Source organism: Cariama cristata, unplaced genomic scaffold (assembly GCF_000690535.1).
Source record: "Cariama cristata isolate BGI_N322 unplaced genomic scaffold, ASM69053v1 scaffold44004, whole genome shotgun sequence".
NCBI classification, from domain to species: Eukaryota; Metazoa; Chordata; class Aves; order Cariamiformes; family Cariamidae; genus Cariama; species Cariama cristata.
Window position 1 is genome coordinate 2,290 of NW_009614363.1, and position 17,917 is coordinate 20,206.

The 17,917-nt window shown below is 47.1% G+C and overlaps 1 protein-coding gene across 1 annotated transcript; it reads left to right on the top strand.

The window, feature by feature from the left end:
- Positions 1-901: 901 nt before the first annotated feature.
- SORD (sorbitol dehydrogenase) lies at positions 902-17,129 on the top strand (the record flags this gene model as incomplete). The annotated part of the gene is made up of 9 exons (XM_009699361.1): positions 902-935; positions 1,658-1,822; positions 3,925-4,084; positions 6,530-6,648; positions 7,085-7,150; positions 13,946-14,121; positions 14,953-15,074; positions 16,761-16,962; positions 17,061-17,129. Coding segments are annotated over 8 exons (1,008 nt in total), but the record flags the coding sequence as incomplete, so codon positions are not given.
- Positions 17,130-17,917: the final 788 nt, after the last annotated feature.

Sequence of the window (17,917 nt, forward strand, 5' to 3'; positions counted from 1 at the left end):
CAGTTTGGGGCTGTGGGTTGAAGGGTCTAAGATGCATGAAAATTTGAGCAGCAAATGGATTATGGAGAGTTCATTGTTAGCACTAACTACTTTGGTAGGGCTTTTCTTAAAGACATGATCCTAGAGGTGGGTGCTAGGTGAGTATCGTACTGTCTTGATATAAAACCCAACAAAATGATTCCTTTTTTTTTTGAGGCAGCTGTGGGAGTTCCACGAAGGCAAAAGGCCTGCAGACCTTTTGAGTGGAAGGGTGACTTGAGGCAAAGTGACTACTTCTATAATTCTGGTTTTATCATTCATCCCATAAAGAAGTGTTGAGCCATTTACAAAAGGATGTGACTTTAAATGTGGTTTACAATAATGTTTACAATTGATTTATACATTGAGTTACTACTATGTAGTAAAAATATTTCCTATTATTTATAATAATAATATAAACACTGCAATATTAATGCTTTATAGAAATAGGTGTTTTAGAATCTTCCTGGTTGCAGAAAGTGAATTTTTTTGTCAGTCAGTGGGATGAAGAATTCAGCTGAAACTTGAGGCTGTTCCAGGGCAGGAAAGTCTAGTATGTGGCTCTTGTCTGGGCAGGGAAGGGGAAATTACTGCAAAATAATTTGGAGAGTGAATTTATAAGCTGGCTGTGGGCTCACTTGTAACAGATGCCCGCATTACTCCACTGTGCAAGCAAAATGAGGTGAGCTTAGGGAGGAAGTGTGGACTGCACATTTATATCCCTTCTCTTTGCACAGCAACATCTTATTGAGCAGACAGAACTGAAAACCTGATCTGCTTATGGATTTACCTGAGCTAACCTGGACTGACTTTCCACGAGGTATTCCCATGGCTATGCACAAGCAGCTGAATGCCTTTTTTTTTTTTTCCTTTTTGTCCATAGGAAAACCGTCCAATCCCGGAACCAGGTCCCAATGGTAGGTCTAGAGATGACTATTTCTGTCTGCTCTCTTTACTAATCTCTTTGTTTACTCATTCTTTTTTGTTGCTCCTCGATATTATAAAGAGATACAATATTTCTGAGAAAGTATAAAGTGATCCAAAAAAGAGTGTGTGGTTGAAACGGATAATGCTGCATTTCCACTTGAAAAGAAGAGCTGGAGCAGTCACAGATACACCCCTATATCTGGCTTTTTTTACTTCCTGTTTCATCAGTTCATGTATTTCACATTAAACAACTCTTGGGACATGTCAGATGATCTTATTGCAGGACTAAATATTAATAGGCTAGGCATATGTGTTGATAGAAATTTGATTCACTAGCTCTCCAGGGCTGAAATCGTAGCTTAGGGAGAAGGAAAAATTAAATGGACTTGCTTTTTTATTCTTGCTCCAGTGATAGTCACTCCCCTCTTAGATTGTATTAGCTTTTGTTGACAGGGGTCTTACCATATTTTAAGCTTTCCTGATTTGTAAATCCTTGTATAGTTTTGTATTTCAGCAGGTGTCTCCTGAATATGCCATCCATCCTAATGCACACATGTACAGATCTGATGCATTTATTTATTGCTAGTAAATTTGGATGTTTCAATGCTGGCTTCGCCTTTGTAGTAGGGCACAAGGACAGCACACGTGTTGCTCTCCCAGTGCCTGGGAAGGTAAGTTTTTCTACAAGGAGTATTTCTTCCTTTTCTGGCAGAGGTCCTTCTGCGGATGCATTCTGTTGGGATCTGTGGATCTGATGTTCACTACTGGCAGCATGGTCGAATAGGCGATTTTGTCGTGAAGGATCCCATGGTATTGGGGCATGAAGCTTCTGGGACTGTTATCAAACTGGGATCAGGGGTGACTCATCTGAAACCAGGTAACTGGAATCCAAACTGTCTTTTTATTTGTCTTCCTGCTAATCAGTTCCTGAGAATGTGTTGATAACAGGTTGTGCTTAGGTAAATTTATCTGATGTTCAGAGCTGTGAATTGCACAGTGTAACCTTCTGCCTCAAAGAGTGTCACTGTGCTGCTGCTAATCACCCAGCTTGGCCAATGTGGTTTGTGGTATTTCTTAGGTCTGACTTTATTTTAATGCAGACCAGAGCGTATACTGGTACAAGATGCCTTTTGAAGAAGCTAGATAAAGCTTCAGAAACCATGTACGTTGCTCTTGCCAACAACCTGCTGTTAATGTTTCTTCACTGTATGTGTTCTTGAAGGAGTAAATGGCCTCCTGCGGTGGAGAGAGGTCACTGGAGCAACTGTACCAGGCCCCGTGGTGTGACCTCTGCGGTTTGCTGTGCTCATGAATGTCCTAGAAGATGGGCTGAGCAGTGAATTTTGCAGAGTTTGCTGGTGATAGAGACTTAGGCAGGATGAAGAAGACATGGGAAAGCTAGCAAGAGTTACAAAGAGACCTTAAGGGTGCCTGGGCAATAAGATGCAGGTGAAATTAAATGCAGATAAACATAAAATGGTGTCCACAACAGAAGAAACAAAACCAGCTTCATGTATAAATGATGGGCTGACCATCACTGCTAAAGAGTGAGACCTTTAGCTCTTACACAGTGCATGGGAATGTTGGCTCAGTAATGGTCAAAAATGCAAATCAGTGTTGGGAAAGGGACAGAGACTCAGTCAGAGGACATTACTACACATCTGGAGCTCTGCATGCAGTTCTGGTCTTCTCCTTTCCAAAGGGATATAAAAGAAGTGAAGGGGTTTCAGAAGAGGTCAAGGAGGTGAAGAGATGTGTAGCAGTGTCTCTATGACAAATGACTAAGTAAGGAACTTCAGCTCGGAGCTGGAGAGACAGCTCAAGGACATGTGCCAAGTCTGAAGGCTCATGGAGGGCAAGGAGAGGGCACGTGAAGGTTGCCTGTTCTCTGGTTCCTCCAGTACAAGAGCAAGGGACAGGGGGAACCAAGTGCAACATTCACCTAAGATGTAGCAGACCTGCAGGCCTCCAGGCAAAGGATGAGGTGAATGCAAAAAATTTACATGATGGAAGGTGGAGGAGAAATTGTTGAAGGTTACTAGATACAAAGAAACCACATGCAGCTTGGGAGGCCCAACAGCTGAATATAATGGATGGCTGGGAGAACATTCAGTATGTGCTTGTCCTGCTCCTCTCACCCCAAGATGTCCTCCGTTTGCCATTTCAGAAGCAGTGCAGTGGGATAGATGGCTCTTTACTTCAATCCATCCTCCTGCTTGTCACTGTGTCTGACTGAAAGCCTGTTGGTGGAGAGCTTTGCTGAGAGATTTGGCTTTGATTGGCTTCCTCTGCCAAATAAAATGGGCTGTTTTGTGTCCGATGTGTGCTTGCAAGTTGTACTGTGGTCACACAGTTGTTTTCTTAGTCTGACCTGACTCACGATTGCAATTAAATAATTACTGTTTGTCCTGCAGCATGTGTGCTTCCAGCAGTTTGGGCTACTCCATCATAGCATCTAGATGTCTCTGTTCCCTGATAAGTCCTGCCTGACTCCTGGGTGTGCTTCTGCACTGTAAGCTTCCTTCCCAAGGAACAGCACTTTCCAGCTGGCAGCGTGGTGACCAGCAGAGCGCACCTGCTTTGTGCTAATTATTTCCTCTTCTGATTACTACAGATTCTGAAAAAATGCTGGTCACTCTGTGATTGCCTGGGGTGAGGGCTGCCTTTTCATTTGCTAAGTTGGAGTACAAGGCAGCAGGAGAGGTTTGTATGTGACTGAGCTTCCACCTGCTGTATGTCTGTGCCTCTGAAATACCGACTCTTTTCAAGTAACTGTGGAGATCTTGGTGATGAGGCTGCCATTAAGGAAGTGTTAGGAACTTGCCTGGTGCATGCGGCGTGATCCTGCTCAGTTAGCAGATGTCCCTCATGCTTCTCTTGTGGCAGGGTTTCATGCTGTCTTTCATGGTTGTTTGGTGCTACTCATACCTATGTGCCCACCTTTTTCCCGAGTAACACAGTCTGCTTTCACCCTGGCAGGTGATCGAGTGGCCATCGAGCCTGGTGTGCCAAGAGAAACGGATGAGTTCTGTAAAACTGGCCGCTATAACCTGTCTCCAACCATCTTCTTCTGTGCAACGCCTCCCGATGATGGGAACTTGTGCCACTACTACAAGCACAGTGCCAGCTACTGCTACAAGTTAGTCGGTGCTCCCTCTGCAGAGAAAGTTAAACTCCCTGGAGGGTATTAGCTGAAGCAATTGCCTCTTGGCCCTTTTGAGTATTTCAGCAAGCACTCTTTAGTTGAACAAAACAGGTTTTATTGCTTTGTGATCCATAAATAACATGTGTAAGGCTTGGATGGCAGCCACTTTGCAAAGGATTTGTCAGGCAGGTGTAGTTTATCCCCTCTGATGCCAGACATAAACAAACATTTCTTGCATGTTTCCTGGGATGTCACCACTGGTTTACCCTTTAATTATTTTCCTTTTCCCATTTGCTTTCTGCTCTTGGTTTCTTCTCTGCTGTTTTTTTATATCCTCGCCTTCTTAGGATGGTGCCTGAAGGTCTTTGTCTGATTCTTTGAGCTGAGCTAGCTTTAGTCCTGCTTTTCAGGAAACACCACATTGACTGCTGAAACCTCACTCTGTCATTTGAAACGAAGTCATCCTACTTAGAGTGGAACAGGAACAGAAAGCAGTGTCCCTGCTAAGCTGCTTTTTTGTGTGGCACTGAGTGGCCCCACTAAGCTGCCAGCATTACACATCTGTTTTCATATCCAGTTCAGCAAACTTGAGTATGTTCTTAATTGTGGCAGGACTGACACATTTGCTTAAGAGCAAGTCTGTGCTTAAATAATCTGGCAAATAAGCTAGAAACCCAAATAAACCTCTGCAACATTATACCCACAGAAATGCATTTACATAAGGAGTTAAAACTAGTCTAAGGTAGTAGACCCCTGAGACTGGTCTACTTGTGGAGCTTATTCTTTCTCAGGCTGTATGGAGCTGTTATTTCCATGAGCCGGAACATCCTTGGGATTGATCTTTGGTGTCTGCAGAGGAAGCATTCAGGATCACATCAGTCAGAAGGAGGCACTTGAATGCTCTTCTCATGAGAATCCTCGTGCAAGAAGCTTCTTTCAAAGCGGATCCCAAGCAGCTGCTGTCAGGATGAGATGCTGGTCTAGATGGGACTGCTCACTGTCCAGACTCGCTGTCACCGATTTCCTGTGTGTTGTTAAAATAACATTTTCTGACAACATCACAAGTTTTTGCTTGGGAGGAAGTGGCTGGTTTGTAGCTCTCTTCTTCCAGGGTTTTGCTTTTTTCTCCTATTTGAGTAAATACTATTTTGGCTAGGTTTTTGGTTTTTTTAAAGCTTTGAAATGCAAAGTCTGGATCTGGTGCTCCCAGTTTCAGATCAGCAATGCCATGGCCGTCTGATGCAGAGCAGATTGCCTGGCATGAAGTGCTCTGCTAGCACAGATTTGCTAAGAAAAGATGATGGCTGAGCTCAGTGGGCTCTCGCATGTTTGGGCAGATGTTGTCTGTCCTTCTGCTGGCAGACAGACTCTGCATTGGGTTCTCTGAGTAATTTGATGGAGATGGGATCAAGCTGCAAAGCTGCGCTCCCCATTGATGGGGCAGTACCCAGACCCAGTAGTAGCAAATGTGATGCCAAACTCTGAGACAACTGAGCTCTTGGGAGTCAGCCCTTTGATGCCTCCTGGAGATAAGGGACATATGGATATCTTACAGCTGTCTTCCCACAACTGTCATTTCCGTTACTTTGGCTTTATATTGGCCTGGCTGAGATCTGACCTCGAGCTTGCTGAAGTTGTCAGAAAGACCTTCCTCGCAGACACAGCTCCCAGCACCTGCTGTGTGAGAGCCCACGCTGGTGGCTTTCTGGAGGGCTGCATTGTGGGACTGAGATTATTTCTGTCAGCAGTTCAGAAGGGTTTCACCTCCCTCTGCTTTTTTCCGTCACTTATGCTAGCTGCATTATGGTGCTGTTTCTGTCCAAAAGGTGTTTGATATCCACTGTACACATTTTCCCTGAGTGCTGGGAGAGTGTGTGCTGGGACCAGTCCACTGCTTGAAAGGCTTGGTGCATTGGGGGGGCCATCCAGCGTGTGATGGGGAGACCTGGATCTAGCTGCCTTTGCTTTATGTGACATCACCACTGGCAGCAAGATGTTTTCTAAAAGCATGGAGCTGAATGAGTCAATCCAAATGAGGGGTCTGTGAGCTCACTGATGGGTCCCGGCCATAGGGCAGCCTTTGGGTTGGTGCATATACAACTGTGGGGTTTATTCCAAAGGGAATGGGTGCCAAAGTTGTTTTCAGGTTGACTCACCAAGTACTAGAGATGATGTGGGGAAGTTTGTGGGTCCGTGTGTTTGGTGCTTGGGCAAACCTCACTGGTAAATGGTTTAGGTGCACTTGCTACTGCTTCAGAGGAGGAAAAGAGGCAATATAACCTCTTGAAATGCATTCCAGCCCTTCATTTCTCAGACCAAGGGTGAGAGTGTATTTTACCACTGTGATTTGGACCCACGTTTGGTCTTCGAGTGTCATGGCTTTCCTCATCGCCCTCATAAACCTCTTTGGTGACTGTTGCTTGTGTCTGGTTCTTGCAGGCTTCCAGATAACGTCACTTTTGAAGAAGGAGCCCTTATTGAGCCCCTTTCGGTGGGAATCCATGCCTGCAAAAGAGCAGGAGTCACTCTGGGAAGCAAAGTCTTTGTGTCCGGCTCTGGTACAGTGAACATATTCAGTCCTTGGCTTCTCTACCTGCTGTGACGTGGAGGGGTATGGACAGGGTGCAAGCTGTGCCTCTAGGCTCTACTGTAAGAATGAGTCATGGCAGAGTTACAGGGATGCTGAGGGGGACCTTGAGGCTGTCCTTGCCCATGCTGCACTACAGTGCTGCATTTTGAGCAGCCCAAATGCAAAATGCAGTGTCTGGGCAGGCTGAGCCTGCCAGCTCCAGGGAGCGGAGCCTCTCATGTAGCAATAGCTACTCTCTCAGCAGTTGGTCTCACTAGCCTGGGATCATGGTAATGCTGTCCACCTGGAAACACAGTTGGAGCCTGCTTTAGCCTAGGAAGATGCTGAGCTCTGGGCATGTTCAGAGCCTGCGGCTGGTGCTGTCTGGCAGTTGTATATGTTTTCTTTCTCCTCTTTGTACCCAGGACCAATTGGCCTTGTTAATGTGCTTGTTGCTAAGATGATGGGTGCAGCAGCTGTAGTAATTACAGGTAAGTCCTTTTAACCCTTAAGAGTATGCCTATTTCCCATGATACAACACTTTGACTATTCCAAATTATTCCTTCAAGATAACTGCTGGGGAAGGCAGCCCAAGCACAATGGAAAGTCTGTTCATGAATGGAGTAGTAGCGTGTGCCTGTCTGGAGGGAATCCTAATAAACACCTCATTCCCCAGGGCAAGACTTTGATCTCTGCACTAATTGGGATCTGTAAGAAGATGCAGGTTGCAACTGGTACTTTCCCGCTAAGTTAGCGGACCAGGGTAATAGCTTCTGCTTCCTAGCACAGACAAGTTGTGTGGGTGGAGTAGCTACAGTGCTTCAAGGAGAATAAACCAGAGATTAATGAGTGGTCCTTGGATCAAGCCTAGAGATCTTTTTCAGACTTTCAGCAGGTCTTTTGGGAAGAGACAATGCGTCTGTATGACAAAGCTCCGACTTACAGAAGCTCCACTTGCTCCTGGTGCCTCTGATCATTTTTTCTTCTGTTTTGAGCTCTTCTGACCTCAACTTTGTATTCTGCCTTTAGCTTATAGATCAAGCCTTGAGGATCAGGTTTTGTCTTCCCTGTAGTGCTTATAGACCTTGATTATAACTGCTTCCATGCAGACCAGGCAACACAGCATATTTTATACACTGTTTGGAGCTATTATTGGAGGTTTGCTCTGAGCAGGTTTTTTTTCCTTCCTTTTGTAGTGCTAGGTGATGGCCTGGACACAGTGTTTGCACAATCCTTTCTGTGTGTAGCCACAATGTGCCTGTCCAGTCCTCCTTTGCTGCCCTTCTTTCTGTTGTTCTGCCAGGGGGGTTCATTTTCCACTGATTATCCACAGTGACTGAAATGACCTTTTCAGGGTCCCTGCATTTCAGAAATGGGCCTTCCTTGCATAACTGTGTCCTGGAGGTTTCTAGTCCAGCTGCCGCTTGCACCATGCTTTTGTCTAGCTGTGGCTGGAAAACCTCTGAATATGGAGATCCCACCTTTCCGGGTACCTACTCCAGGATTGTACCACCTCCTAATGAAGAAGCTTTTTCGGAGGTCCACTCACAAACTGTCATTTGTGGGTATTTCCCCTTGTCTGCAACAAATGAAATAAGACTTCATCATCTTTACAGCTGCCCTTCTGGCTGCTGCAGACAGCCATTCGATTCCCCACTTCTCTTTGCCGTGCTAACCCAGCCCAGCTCCCTCCACCTCTCCTCAAGGTTCAGGGTCTTCTCTGTGTAGCTTACCCAGAAGAATGGAGAGCTGGAGTAACTTCAGGATGTTCACTGGTTGAAATTTCCACCAGGGGTTTCAACGGGACCTGGAAGTGGTGTTTCCAGCTCCCGCTGCTACTCTTTGATCCTTCTGAATGGTGATGGCTGGGAGGAGCAGTTACAGGTATGACTAGACAAAGCACACATTGCTGCAGCGTTTTTGGGCCAAAGCCCTGACCTGGACCTTACAGAAGGCTGTTACTCCACCTCCTATGCTTCAGGTCAGGTGTATTTTTGACCTCTCAATTACTGTGTTTCCATCTTCGGGTTCAGAAAAAATTGAGGTCCCACCCTCTTGCTTTTGCAGAAACATCCTTCAGTAGTAGCTCATGTCAAAACCTAAGGCAGATTATTGCATTCTCCTCCCTAAATCATCTTGTGGCTAAGTCCAGGGTATTTTTTGCTCTGCTGGCCCCACCCTGCAGGCGTGTGCTTGGTGGACATGATCAGTCCAGGCCTCAGATTTTGTGAAGTGTTGTCGTTTGAGGATGATGGTTTCTGTAGCAGGAAAAGCAGCTCTGCCTCTTGAATCACGTATGAGGAACCTTGCTGCCCAGTTGAGCTGGTGCAGGGTCTGCTGGGTGACCCAGTCCTTGGGTGGGGAAGGGCTTGGTGAGCTGGCAGGGGTTGGTGGGGCTGAGTCAGCTGGTTCAGCCTGCCGCCCCATCCCTTGTCCCACCTAGGTGTATTCTTCCCTGTGACACTGGGAGCTGCTGTTGCGTGTGCCTGTAGACTGCTTCTGGGAACCTGTGGCAAACAGGTCTGTATAGCATGTGTCATAGGGCTCCAGATGGCCGTAAGAAGTTCTGGCTGGTATCTGGTTTGTGAGGTCAGCAAGTAGGGTCTACTACATGGAATTAACTTCTTTATGTCTTGATCTAGATAATGATCCTGACTTGTAGACATCTCCTACCTAAGAGGTGTTTGGCTAAGATGCTCAGAGACACCCGTGCAGGTGCTGTCCCTAGTCAAATATTTGTACATGACATGAGCTGAGGAATGAGTTTAGTTTGGCTCATTGCCGCTGGGGATTTTGCTGCCTTTCTCAAGGAACTGTTTTTTGCATCGGCTTTAGGAGCCCACACCTGAGGTGACTGTCTGCCCACAAAGGCCCTCTTGTACTTTGCTACCAAATTCTTTTAATTCATTGCCCAGAGTTTTTATGATGTGTTTGTCTCTGAAGAGCTTTGTCTGTGCAGCGCTTAAGGCTTTAAAGGTTTGTGTTTGTTTTGACAAGCTGCACACCAATATAGGAATATCTGGAAGAGCTTTTTCCTGACCTGAGGAGAACTGACATCCTACGGCTTCTGTGCTGAGTGTCTGTGGCACACCTGGAGTCAATGAATTTTGGAAAGTTACCTCTCTGCCAAGGGGTCGGGTCCCTTCTCTGGGACTCACGGAGAGCGACTGGCACTGTAGCTGGAGACTAATGCTCAGCCCTACCCTTCTAAAGTCTTATGTATGCCAAAGCTTGCCTTTCCTCCCAGATACAGCAGCTTGCCTTATAGAAGGTATTAGTGCTTCTGATAACCTTTACTCTTCTCCCTGGAGTGTTTTATTCCTGGCAGACTAGTGTTCTCTCTTTTGAGACAGGGATAGGTTGATGCATTTAATGGACTGCAGTTGGGTGCAGAAGATCAGTTTGTTTCATGGATCCTCATCTACTCTTCCCTAAGGTCTATGGCTTTCTCCACTCCGCTGCTCAGTGGGTGTGGTTGATATTTATGAGCAACCTTCTCCTGTCTTTCTGCATTGCTGTTGCTCTGAACATCTGCTTTTCTCCTTACAGGCATGTAAAAGAGCAGCCTTATTCCCCAGCAAGTGGAGTGACAGTTTGGGTATTTGTATGGCAGTGTTGGGCTACCTTGCCTTACTCTGTCACTAAAGGTACACTTAGTAATTCCTACTTAAGGGAAACTATTCCCCTTGTGCTAGCTAAATCTGAAGTCCTGGGTGTCAGTGCCTCTAGAAACCCTGGAAGTCAAGGTCAGCAAAGATGAATAACTGGACAGAATTCAACTCCTTTATGAAAGAAGATCAACATAGAAAGTCTGAGAGCTTGAAGAATATTTGCCTCTGAAGTTGGCTCATAAACCATCACGAGAAGCTTAAATGAAATTTGGTAACTTCCATGGGATCAGAGATACAAGAATGGGCTACTCTTAGTCTGGCAGCCAAAACTTTAATTAGCTTCAGCAGCCAGGAAGTGAAATCAAATTTCTGACTTGAGGTGAGATGCAACCCTTTAATTGTATAATTGACCAGTTTCCCAAGAGTTATGTGGGGTTCAGCCACAGTAAGATTGAAAATCTGAACAACTTGTTCCTTCTCAAGACTCAGAAGTGTCTGGAGCTCTAGACAATACGGTAACCTTCTCATTTGGTAACCTGCAGATCTGTCAGCTTCAGCAAGTGCTTAGCAGTGATTCACTTAGACCAGGTGTACCAAGATGTTATCACAGCCCTGATCAGGTCTGATAGTATTGTTGCTGCGTCCTGTATGCCTCTGATGCAAGGACTTCCTTCTTGAGCAGGTTAGCAAACTGGAGGCCAACTATAGGAATGGTGTGGAGTTTGTTTTGCTGCCTGAGAGTGACTTTTGTGGCTGCTTTGAAATGCACGGGCTGGCAGGGCCTGTTGCTCTAGGACACTGCCTGGATGTATTTCTGCCAAAGAGATAGTATAAAATATATTAGTCACTGGGCAGATACTATAAATGGCTGAATCCAGCCGTGTCTGCTGCAAGCTGGTGTTTTGAGGCCAAACTTCATGGGGAGTTTGGTCCATTGCTGGGAGCACTGTTGAGGCCCCATGTTCTCCTTGCCGTACACTGAGACTTGAGAGACACCCAAATCACCCATGCCAGGCAGAAGCGTTTCTTACCACTTCAAGTGCCTCAAAAACACCCATGCTCTTGCTGCGTGGGAGGTCTCTGAGTGCAGCCTAGCTAGCAGAGGGTCAAGCATGACCGTACAGGTGGCCTGAGGCCCAGTGCTCAGAGCTTCAGAGGGGCAGACCTGACTAATGCCTCTTGCAGCCACAGGAATGAGAGCCCATGTCAATGCTTCCACAGTGATGCTGACCTTGCTTTTCAGCCTTGGCTTTTCCTCTTTCATCTGCATTTTATTACCCTTTGTTATCCCTTCTTGAAGCTTCCTCCACAGGTCTTCTGGGTGCTCATCTCAGTGGGTGTGCCCACACCCAGGATCACCTGCCCTGGCAGTAAGTAATATAACATTCGCTGTGTGATGGGCAGGGTCGATCCTCTGGCCTGGCTTCCTCCCAGCGCTGGGGCTGAGTCAGAGTGGCACATGTTGGAGCAGTGGCCTTATCCTCCTTCTCTTTTCCCTTGATGTTTTCCCCCCATCCCCATCTCTGACTTCTTTGAAGACTGTGCCTTGGTATTTTCTTCTTTGTGGTGACTGTATGTGCTGTGTGTCCTGGAGAGGAGTGTGCCCCTGGCAAAAGCATCATTTTCTGAATCTTCAAGCCTAGGACCTCTGGCAGGAGACATTGCTCACCCCTCAATTTTAGGTTAGGAAATCTTGGCTATTACTGCCCAGTTTCCACCTTTAATCCATGTGTCTTTTCCAGTGCCAATGCACAGGCCCTTGCAGACCACTGCTTCAGTGCAAGGCAAAGAGGTTGTTTCTGCCTGGGAAATGGCATTCTTCTTCTCTGCTCTCCACTTCCTTATCTCCAGAGATGTCCTGGTCACCAGTGGTGCCCAGAGATGGATGGGTGGCGTCCTTCCAGAGGACATGGAAGAGAAGAGACAAACAGTGTGGCTTCCTGCCAGGGCAGCTCATTCTGTGGTACAAACCATTTTATGGATCTTCAAAAGATATTTCCAGCGCTGTCCAGATCCCTCTGGACAGACTACTAGAGTACAGCTGTGCGCTCACAGACATTTATCATCACCAGCTTTGTTACTCTGTGCTAATGGAGTTATCTGAGATCCACCATGTTACCAGATTCACTCCCTGTTTTTTTATGGGCTTGCCTGCTCATTCATCTGTGACAGAAACTGCTTGAGAGATGCTCAGCAGCCTCTAGTGCTGTTACAAGGAGGGTAAAAGGATGGGAGAGGTCTGTAACACCAGGGACACACTTAGTGTTGACAGCTAATGCATTCTGCAGTTCACTCAGCTGAAAGCATCTGCTGACGGTTCGTTGAGGAAGCCCTCAGAGAGCTCGTGATCTGCTCTCATCTGGTACTGTTAGAAGTGAAACGGCCACGTTAATGATCCTCTGTGCCGGACATCTCCTATCAGAAAGGCTTCTTGGTGCTGTGCTGTCCATAGCCAGGTGATTTCTGGGCCATCAGGAAGCAAGGTCAGAGCAACCTTGCCTCTGCCTAGTGTCCTTTGAGAGGTATCCTTGAGGGTGTGAGCAATAGCAAATAATCTTGAAAGCCAGGGAAGGAAAATGCGAAAGTGAATGGTGCTTTTTTGCCTCATTGTAGGCTTCTCTATAGGTTAACGCACTGAATGTGTGTATAACGTTTTTTTACAGTCCATTTTCACTAGTGGATTAAGGTCCTGTGTGAATTAGTGAAGCTGCTTCATGAAAGTCATTGCCAGGGACATACTGGGCAGTGCAGTCTTAGACAGCAGCAGCTTTGGTAAGGCACAACTGTGCTGTTCAAACAGGGCGAGTGTTGCTTAGCATTGCCCCATCTGTCCTGCCCTCCTGCCACCTTTTGCCTTTGCCTGCACTGAGGTTTCTCTGCTCTGTGGTGTCAGGACAGCAACACACCAGTGCTTGGCCACGACTGTTCCTGATGTGGTTCCTGCTTGCAGTATTAATGTGCATGCCCTTTGCAGTTAAGCTTGGCCTTGTAGTTTGTGTTGGAATACTCTCAGTGTTCCTGCAGTACCAAAGAGAAATTGGGAGATAGATGAACTGATCATCTTAGAAAACACCCCTCGAGTCTAGCAGTGGCAGCTGTTCCTTCACTCGGACATTACTTTGCATGGTATGAATTTCATCTGTGAGTTTATACTTCAGCATCTTTGAAGCATACCCTCTTCTGCAGCTGGAAGACCTTTGGCATCTCCTGTGTCTTTAAGTTGTCCTCACCACTCATCCTTCTCTTCCCAGAAAAGTGAGCAGATATTCTCCCTGCCGCCTCACTGAAGGCTGCGTGAATTTGAGGGAGGGAACGTAGACCCTTTCCTCTCCTGGTTGTGTGCTGCCCTGTGAACACATGTTCAGACCCCAGACGTGTGTGCTTCCATCAGGGCTCCTTGATGGTGGCCTACTTGCATCAAGGGTTGGAAACCCTTTGGTCTGGGTGGTCTACGTACATTTTTGAGAAGGTACTAGCGGGCTGCAGTTTCCCACCTTGTCTTACCACATAACAAATGCTATCTTCTCTCCTGAGAGAGTTGACAGCTGGTCACCAAACAAGGTGGTTCTGTTGAGATGTCGTATGGGGGTAGGAAACAGATTGTGGGCTCATGTTCTTTCTCCCCTTCTGCTTCAGGTAATGCTCCAGTTCTTGACTTGTTTTGTCTTTCTCCAGATTTGTCTGCCTCTCGCCTGCAAAAAGCCAGGGAGGTGGGGGCAGATTTCACCATTCAGGTGAAAAACGAGACCCCACAGGAGGTGGCCTCCAAGGTGGAAAGTCTGCTTGGCTGCATGCCCGAGATAACTGTGGAGTGTACAGGAGTGGAAGCCTGCATCCAGGCTGGCATTTATGTGAGTACCACTTGTCCCCAGGGTACAGCAGTGATGGCATTGGCTTTCCTTTCTCTGGGACACTGCAGTGAAGGACAGTTCCTTTGCTCCCATAGGGCTTAATTTCAGTGCGTGGTATTGGGGAAAGAAGGTGCTTGTTAGACAACAAACTAAGCGAATCAAAAGGTTAATGTCTTTGCAGGCAGCATAGGGATAATTGTCTTATTTGATGCTCAGGTGCTTTACCACTTACCAAAGAGACTACAGTAAGTCCCCAAAACCCAAGCAGGGCTACTCAGCAGTGTCAGGGAGCTGGTACAAGTAGGACAGCATCTTCCTTTAAGTTGAAGTTATGTCCAAATAAGGAGAATAATTAAGAAAATTAATTCCAGCAGGTGAAGAAAGCAGTTAAGGAGGGGATATTTTGCTGGCCTGAACTGCCTAATGGGAAGATGTGGAGAAGGTAGTGCAGAGTTTCACAATGAAAGGAGACAAATGGGACAAGCTGCACAGAGAAATTCCGATGGAGCATCAGGCTCTTAGTTTTAAATCTCTCCCATTGAAATCCAAAGTACTTTTCATACTCCTAAGTGCCAGTCATTTTTCAAAATGAGATTTAGATACCAAAGTCCTTCAGAGATTTTCAAAATACTGCTTTTTAAGACTTGTTTATTGTGTGTTTCACCCTTATGGGCTCCTGACAAGCATCCTGCCTCTCCCCTGGCTTCTCTACCATGCCCTGGGTGCTCCATTACAGCCACAAAGTACAGCTTTATTTTTTCGTAGACTGCTGTGCAGGCTCTGGTGGCAGTGTTTTGCAAAATATAACATATTTGTGTGTTTGTTCTCCAGGCCACTCGTTCTGGTGGGACCTTGGTGCTGGTGGGGCTGGGGCCTGAGATGGTCACTGTACCCATCGTGAACGCTGCTGTGCGGGAGGTAGATATCCGGGGGATATTCCGCTACTGCAACACGTGAGTCTCATGCAGAGTGGGCTGATGTGTCTCCAAGTCTGTCCTTAAGAAATTCTTGCTTTCCACAAGGAGAAAGGACGTGGAAAAGTCTGGTTTTCCTTACAGTTGGTTAAACCTTCATGTCCCTCTGAAATGCCAGCAGTGCAGTGCAGACAGTCTGACTGTGATGTGTCCTGCATTTTATGCTTTGGTTCCTGGATGAGACCTACACTGCAAACTTGACCACAAGAAAGCAGCCCAGCTGGGTTGTCCCACTGTCCCGTTTCATGCAGCATTTGGTGCAAAGAAGGGAAGAGACCCAATAAACCCTTACTGTGCTGCAAGCAAACAGTACAAAATGGAGAAAAAAATTGTCATTAGCATTTATGCCTTCAGCTCTTATACCCTGTAGAAAGGGAAGGCCAGGTGATGGGCATGTTTTGGAAGAGACTGGCTTGTCCGCAAATGTGCTGGCTCATGGCATGGCAGGGGGGAGCACACAGCTTTTAGCTGTTTCAGCCCTTTGTGCTGGGTGATCTCTAAGCAGCAGCTTGGCCTGGCCCTGACCCTACACACTGCTTTGTGAAAAGCTGGCTGCCTCCTGGCATCCACCTTCGTAACAGTCCATTTTTTGAGGCAAAGGATATGAGGAATCTTAATTCTGGGCAAAATCCCAAGCACCACATCCTATGCCAAGCCATGCCCAGCACAAGCTCTCCTTCCTTGTCATGGAAAGAAATCACATTGTCAGTCTTGTTGGAGATCAGTGAATGCTGGGATGAGCAAGAGCCTTGTTTAGTTTTCATCATTTTGCTGGAGCTGAAGATATATCTGGAGCCAGTCTGAAGGCGTATGTGCCCTCCACAGAGAACTGAACTGCATGGCTCTTGTACAGGCAGGTCTTTGAGAGTACTGAAAGCTGGCCTCACCCTGAAGAAGCTCAGCTGTCCTGTCTTTGATCTTGTACTCTTTGGGCAGGGCTTGGAACACAGCATTACACATTTGCAGCCTGGTTTCTGCTCTGTTCAGAGCTGTGGTTTCTTGCTAGTGGGGCCAGGATCTTTACTTAGTCTGTAGAGGTTGTTTTCCATGAAGGATTTATGAGATGTAGTCAAGCTCCTTCTTAAAATGAGAAATGTCTTTAAGTAGGCAGTTTGGGAATTAGATGAGCTACTGCATCCCTTTTTATCTCCATCATTCTAATTTGGCCCATTCAAATAGAGCGGCAAGGCAATCAAATTGAGCGAGTCTCTGCGAGAGAAGAGGTTGGAAGCTGACTGAGGCTTTTCCTGTCTTCTCCCTGCATTGAGTTAGTGAGTTTGAACTCCTCAGTGGTCAGTCTGCAAGCAAGGAGGCCGGGCAAGAGCAGACCAGCACACGGCAGTTTCGTTTTTCATTTGGTGCTTCAGAAGTACAGTTGTTTCCTGTGATTTTCAGTTACTCAGCTGCTTGTGGGTGAAACACAGCCAACTGTGTGTGTACAGCAGTGCCTGCCTTCTCAGTATTCAACAGCCCAAAGCAATTGGCTTGTCCCATCTCCCGTGCCTGATGCTTGAGGTTCCCCCTCTGGAAGACTGTTTGCGGGCAAAACTCTCCTTGGTTGCCTGGGCTAAGGAAATTGCTGTAATGAAACCAGAGTCCTCCGTGCTCTGTCTTTGGAGCTCCAAACTGGTGACTGCTGTCATCTGCTTTCCATTTCCCTTGCAGGTGGCCTGTGGCAATTGCTCTACTTGCATCCAAGCGGATCAACGTTAAGCCCTTGGTTACTCACCGCTTTCCCCTGGAAAAGGCTCTTGAGGCGTTTGAGACCACCAAGAGGGGCGAGGGGGTCAAAGTCATGCTGAAGTGTGACCCCACCGACCACAACCCCTGAGATGCCGCCGTGCCTGGCCCTTTCCCCCGTTATACCGCCTGCCTGAGATGTGAACCATGAGGCCGCAGGAGGCTGATGTATGACTGTTGCATATTTACACAGTCACCTTATGCAGGCGTTGCTTTGTAATAGAGTAGAAAATCAAACGATAATGAGGGTGAATGGCACTGAGGGATACACCATTAGAGTGTTAACAGGTAACTACAAATGAAGAACCAAAAGGGAATAGTTTGAATCAAAATGCGGCTGTTTGGTTAGAGACAGTGGTTCACACAGTTGGCTCTTCTCCAGCAGACCCCACATGCAGAAGAGCCTGGCTATCTCTGCATGTATCAGCAGAGCTGCCTGTGTGACTGGGGGGTTTGTCCACACAGGCACGCTGGGGGAGGATGTCACCAGCTGCATGGGTGAAGCAAGGATGGAGATGCTGGCACTCCACCTTCCTGCCCCAGCACTGCCCTGGGACTGTGCTTGCCACAGCTCTTCCTGTGTGGCAATCCCTGGGCATGGGATAGCCCTACATGAATACTCCACCTTCCAGTCGCACCTTCCCTCTGGGATGCTCAGGGACTGTAACAGCCTGGAACAAAGCCTGGCCAGCCCACCTCTACAGAAAGCATCTGCACATTCAGGTCATTCTCTCCGTGCTCTTTGCAAATAGCAAACTGCAGGCCCAAAGCTCAAAGGCCAGGGCTTTTTTGAAGAAGTTAGTCTGGAGGCCAGCTAGGACCATATCTGCTGTGTCATCCCCCCCATAGCAGCTCCCCGTGGGGCAGAAGGACCACTGCAGAGCAGGCTGCAGGGTGTTTGCAGTCTGTGGCTGGGACTGCAGAGAGCCCTGACCTTAATGTGGCTCCCAAGGAGGGGCTGCTGTTGTGGGGCACAACTCACTTGTAGCATGGAGCATGTGGGTGGGAAATAGGGAACACCATCACTCAAAGGTTTTACCACTGCAAATGAATTGTAACTTCTGGGGCATATCAGGTCTTCC